At 40.3% G+C, this 6,000-nt stretch overlaps 1 protein-coding gene across 1 annotated transcript in view; it reads left to right on the plus strand.

Moving 5' to 3' along the window:
- SLC35F4 (solute carrier family 35 member F4) overlaps window positions 1-1,061 on the plus strand; it is a 271,171-nt gene extending 270,110 nt beyond the window's left edge. The window contains exon 8 of the mRNA XM_068525947.1: window positions 820-1,061. Coding sequence (XP_068382048.1) covers window positions 820-1,061 — 242 coding nt within the window. The remainder of the gene's footprint in view (window positions 1-819) is intronic.
- Window positions 1,062-6,000: the final 4,939 nt, after the last annotated feature.

A 6,000-nucleotide genomic window follows, 5' to 3' on the forward strand; every position in this document is an offset into this window, starting at 1 on the left:
GTCAGGTGTTGCGGGGTGAGAGTAGTGGGCTGGGGAGTAACTGCTTAATGGGTACGGGGTTTTATTTTGAAATAATGAAAATGTTTTGGAAACAGATGGAGGTGGTTTAATTAATGTACAAAATTTATTTTGTACATTAATCTGTACAAAATAAATGTACAAAATGCTACTAAACTCACTTTAAGATGGTTAATTTTAATTTATATGAGTTTTACCTCAATTAAAATTTTTAAAAAGACTAGCACGTGCAAAGACCTAGACATTAATAAGCTTGGCTCATTTAAAAAATCTTCAATGGTCCAGTGAAACTGGAGAAGCATGAAAGGATGCAGAGGAAAAGTATTAAGAAATAAAACTGCATGTACACACTGCTATATTTAAAATAGATAACCAACAAGGACCTACTGTGTAGCACAGGGAACTCTGCTCAATATTTTGTAATAACCTAAATGGGAAAAGAATTTGAAAAAGAATAGATACATGTATATGTATAACTGAATCACTTCGCTGTACACCTGAAACTAACACAACATTGTTAATCAACAATACTCCAATATAAAATTAAAAAAAATTTTTTAAACTGCAGAGGTTATTCAATCAGATGGCATTTGCCTGGAAGGGTAAGTATGATTTCGAGAGACGGAATGGAAAGCCAATGGAGAGAGCGGTATCGATAATGACGTGGAAAAAGGGAAGATGAGCTTGAGAGAACAAGAGAGACTTTTGGAAATCTCTTAGAAGTAGCACTGATGTGGTCATTTGTTTTCAGAGAAGCTTAGAAACAGTGATGGACTGACTGACTTGCTGTTCCTTCCCTAGCTGTGGATCTCCTGAAGCAGGAGGTGATATTCAATGTCGTGCGTCTGGCTGCTACCATCATCATCTGCATTGGGTTTCTGCTGATGCTATTGCCCGAGGAGTGGGATGAAATTACCCTGAGATTCATCAACAGCCTGAAGGAAAAGAAGAGTGAGGAGCATGTGGATGACATCACTGATCCCAGTGTCCACCTGAGACGCAGAAGCAGGGCCATTGGGACTGTGTCCATACCACTGGCTTAAAGAGGAACACATTTTGAATGCACGTGTATGTATATTCTGTGAATATAATAAAATTTTCTCACCACCTGTACGCTCAAATGACAGTACTAACTCTGAATTTGCATAAGTCATATGTGAAATAATGCTAACAATAAAAGTTTACATTTCTATGCTTATCAAGGAACTGGTGTAAATAATCATAATAAATTTTTTTAGTAAAACATATTCATACTTTTTCTATTTCTTCTGTTTTTTTTGGGAGGGGGGGATTTTCCCCTAATTCACAAAATTTTCTCAAAAATATGAGGTTCTATTAAATTATGGGCTTGTCATTACCTTTTTCTCACCTGGAACTGAGACCTTTTCATTCAATCAGAAAAAATTGCATAAGAGGAAAGTACATGAAAAGGATACACACTTTACATATATTGAAGGCCAATAAGAGCCTTCAATTTGAAAGCTGAAAAGTAATTAAATATCAACAGAGTATCTTCCATATGCAAGACCTACACTAGGAACAATGAAGACTTGAAGATGTAAGACTCTATCTGTACTTTCAACATGCTTACAGGAGTACAGAGCATAAAAGAGGTTAGAAATATCTCTAATATGAGGTAGACATTTGAAAATGGTATAATGGTTATGGAGAGGACATCTATTTCACCAGTTTTAGAGTTGTTTACATTTGCTGTCCCTTCAGCTCCCATTCACTCTTCAACCCACCTTCTGGGCACCACCTTCTGCCCACATCATTCCTCTGGTGAAGTGCATTCACCAAAGTCACCAATGACCTTTTTCTTGCAAAACCATATTGACACTATTCAACTCTTACTTTATTGTCCTCTCTGTAGCATTTGCATGATGACCTCTAGAGCAGCACTGTCTGATAGAACCTTCTGTGATCATAGAAATGTCCTGGTTCTCTTTCTGCCTTGCTGGCTGCTCCTCTGGACCCCTCTTCCTAGGCTGGTCTCATTGCTGTCAGTGTTCAGTCCTTGTCCTTCTTAGCATCTCACTCCACACTCTCTTCCTCAGAGATCTCATCTGCTTCCATGGCTTTCAATGTCATCCATGTGGTGATGGCTTCATAATATTTATCTCCAGCCCAGATTTGTCCCCCAAGCTTCAGATCTGACTATCCAAATTCCTTCTGCAGGCTCAGTTGGATGCCCCATTGTTCACTTCACGTTCAAGAACATAGCTAAATCTATCATCTCTCCTCCTCAGACCTACTCCTTCCTCTCCCTTGTTCCCTGTCTAGGTTAATGGTACCATGATTCACTGGCTGCCCAAGCCAGAGATCAAACTTAACTTCTGCCTTCCTCACCCTCCACATCTAAACCATAAACCTTTTTGATTGCTTTCCTTAATATTTCTTGAATCCATGCACTTCTCTACTATGCTACCTATTCTATGCCCCTATCATTTCCTGATGAATGAAATACTCTCTCTACTGGTCTCTCTAACTCCCAGTATTGCCTCTCTCTAATCCCTTTTGTACCCTGCAGAATGACTTTTCTAATATATAAATTTGATCATTCTACTTCCCTATATAGAACACTTCAGTGACATCTCATTGTCCTCAGAGTAAGTTCCAAACACTTTTGCAGGTCATTCAAAGTTCATCATCGATTGGCTCCTGCCTACCTCTAGAGAAGCACCATACAGTAGAACTTTCGGTGATGATGGAAATATTCTATATCTGCACTGTCCAACATAGTAGCCACAACTGGCTATTGTGCTCTTTAAATATGGCTAATGCAATCGAGGGACTGCATTTCTAATTTTATTTATTTTTAATTACTTTTAAGTTAATATTAGTTAGCCACATGTGGCTCTTGGCTACCATACTGGATAGCACAACTTCTACCACACCACCCACTGCGGTCCCCTGGGATCTCTATGCTTTAGTGACACCATCCTTCTTATAGTTCTTCAATCAAGACACGCTCTCTTTCTTGTACTTCCTTTTCCTCTCTCATCACCTGAATAACTCTTACCTAGGCTTCATGACATGATTTAGTCCTATTTTCGTGGAAGGTTTTTTCTCATCCCCCAAGCTAAACAATGTGGCTTCCTTAGACACCTCTGCTTACTCCATTATAGCACTGGTCGCCCTCTGTGGTCACTGTCAGTCTACTCATCTGAGTTCCCAGTAGACCATGGGTTCCTTGAGAGCAGAGATTGTGTGGCATTCATCACTGTGTTTCTAGCATAGTGCCTGGCACTTACAGACACTCAGTAAAGGAGTGAATGGGTTGCTTTACACTGGAGATATGCCCCCCTGCCCCTAAGCTGTATTAGATCAGTCTTAGTTAAGGACAGACATTCTCATAGAGGAGATTGGGTAAAGGAAGGGCCAAAAGGGATTAAATGTACCACAGCCTTTGTTACTGAACTGATAAAAGGTACTTCTTTCCTAAGAGGCTGGTTATCTTAGGGCATCTAGCAATTTAAGATAATCTGCACTTTCTGGCATCTGTTTTACAATTCTTTTTCAATTCAAGTGGCCCCAGATGTGTAGGTGAGATGGTCATGGGGCAAGAAAAGGGAACTTGGGATATCATACCTGCTGGCTGGGTATCATATTCAATAAAAACCTTACCATGTTTTCATTTCTCTGTCATTGTTTGAAAAGACAATGACAGTCTCCTGGCATTGGTAGATGGCATGATATTAATTAAAACAATAATCATGACACACTTCAAACTTCATGAAAAATGGTAGAAAATAAATGAAGTATATTATTAGTAAATGTGAATTAATTCATTATCTAAGTAGAGTTGGTTTTGACTATTTAAATGTCAATGGTACAAACACTGCTCTTGCCTTGTTTTTAAATTGCTGTTAAATAGCAGTAATCACTGACTAACCCACTCCAGCATCTTGCCATTACTTAGCATGGCATTTAAAATTGCATTTTGACATCTTTAAGAAATGAGCTGTTTTGCTCTTTTTGATAATTCATTTTGAAAAATTGAGTCAGCTCCCCTGGAAAGCACTAATTCAACCTGTAACTGATCACCCTAATTAGCTCAGTCTATATTAAGAAAATACTTCCGTTACAGTATTCGTTCATTTATTCATTCAAAAAATTATTAAGTTCTACTTCTCGCTCTGAAGTAGGGTATTATGTTAGATTGTCACCCACTGGCCTCTCCCTGCCTCTAGAGCAGCACTGTCTGATAGAACTTTCTGTGATCATAGAAATGTCCTCTCTTTGCACTGTGGTGAAAGGGATACAAAATGTATAGGAAATGGTCCCTGCTTCCAGGCATTTCAACCTTTAAGTTGTTACCATGGCAATTAAAACAACAACGATCACAACTCAGACACTTGTTTAAGTCACTTTCCCTTTAACCCAGGTCAAGTATTCATAAATAAAGATAATAATACCTTTCCTTACTACCCCCCACGGTCGCTGGGAAAGTCAGATGAGATAGCGTGTTTCAGTCACTGAACAAACAGGGGTGGGCCTCGTATGTCCCTGTGATGTGCCTTCCTTGAGCCAGGTTCATTTGGGTTTGGAGGGTACTGACAAAGTGCCTGCCCTCGTGGTGGAAGTACCTTGTTGAGGTTCCTATTATCCTGTCTCTTTATCCAAACTTGGTTCCTCCCCAGAGTCCAAGAGGCGATGGCTTCTGTGGGTGACTGAATGGGCAGCACAGTGCAGGGAGTGAGAACTCCCATGTTGTAGCCCCGACTCTGTACTTGAGAGACGCGGACTTTAGCGAATTACCAACATCTCTCAGCCCCTTGATTTCATGTTCAGTACAATGAGGATATGAATACCTATCATTTGGGGTTGTTGAATATAGTAAATAAAAACACACTGCCAGACAGTCCAGAAGTAGTTATTGTTAGGATTTCCTCTGTCTGTTTACTTCCCTCCAGGACTTCTTCAAACCACTTATCCACAGCACTATGCCAAGCAAAGTCACAGAGCCTGGTGCCGAGCAGGGATTTTTACGCAAAATAAATGAGGGAGAAAAAAGAAGCTTGGCATGAGGAACATTCGGAGGAAGCCAAAAAGGGGGTGCCATTCCCATTGGTCAGTTCCCCTCGGCACTTTGCATCACGGCATTCTTGCCCAGCCAGTGGAACTAATTGCCTGACAAAAAGACAGACTGGTGACTTGGGCTTTGAAATTAAAATCACTTCAACCACGTCCTGATCGCTTCACAAACACGTTATAGGCAAATCAATTTTGTTCACCCAGGCTTTGCACGCCTGTTAATTTTGTGCAGGCGCTTTGTCAAGATCCACCAGAGGACAAATGATTTGGAGAAGGACAATGCAAATGATAAAAGAGTGAACAGTATAACCAGCCAAGCATTTGAATGTTTCTGATATTTAAGTACAAATCCTCTTTCTTACTATTCAATAAACCCTTGTCACAAGGACAAAGAACACTAGCGCAGGCAATGCTGGTTTATCTGGCAAGCTAGGACAAGAAGTCTCTATCAATTCTAATTATTTTTATTCCTCCCCTGCCACCACCTGTAGCAACTGGAGGTAAAGTTAAGAACAGGAGGTGATGACGTGGAGGTGGTAATGCCAAGAACCCAGAGACAGAAAGAGCAGACGCCCTGGGTTTTGAAGCACTGATTAGTCAGTGTGCTCCCACACGTGCCACAAAAGCAAAAGCTGCTCTGTCATTATTTGCAGGAGGTAGGAACCCCGGATCCTTTGGGAATTTGAGGGATCTTAAGAGCCAGAAATCTAACCTGGGCTCTCTGACAGAATTTTCAAAATAGTGTGAACTTAGCTGCATTATTCTGGGGGAATCAATTCAGAGAATTTAGAGGCACTAAATCCACAATTGTTCAGTACACTAGCCACTAGTCACATGTAGCTGTTGAAACACGGCTAGTCCAAATTGAGATGTGCTGTGTCACATGTCCTGGAGTTTCAAGACTTGGGATGAAAAAGAGAAAGTAGGCTATTTCATTAATAGCTC

This window comes from Eschrichtius robustus, chromosome 1 (assembly GCF_028021215.1).
Source record: "Eschrichtius robustus isolate mEscRob2 chromosome 1, mEscRob2.pri, whole genome shotgun sequence".
Classification (NCBI taxonomy): Eukaryota; Metazoa; Chordata; class Mammalia; order Artiodactyla; family Eschrichtiidae; genus Eschrichtius; species Eschrichtius robustus.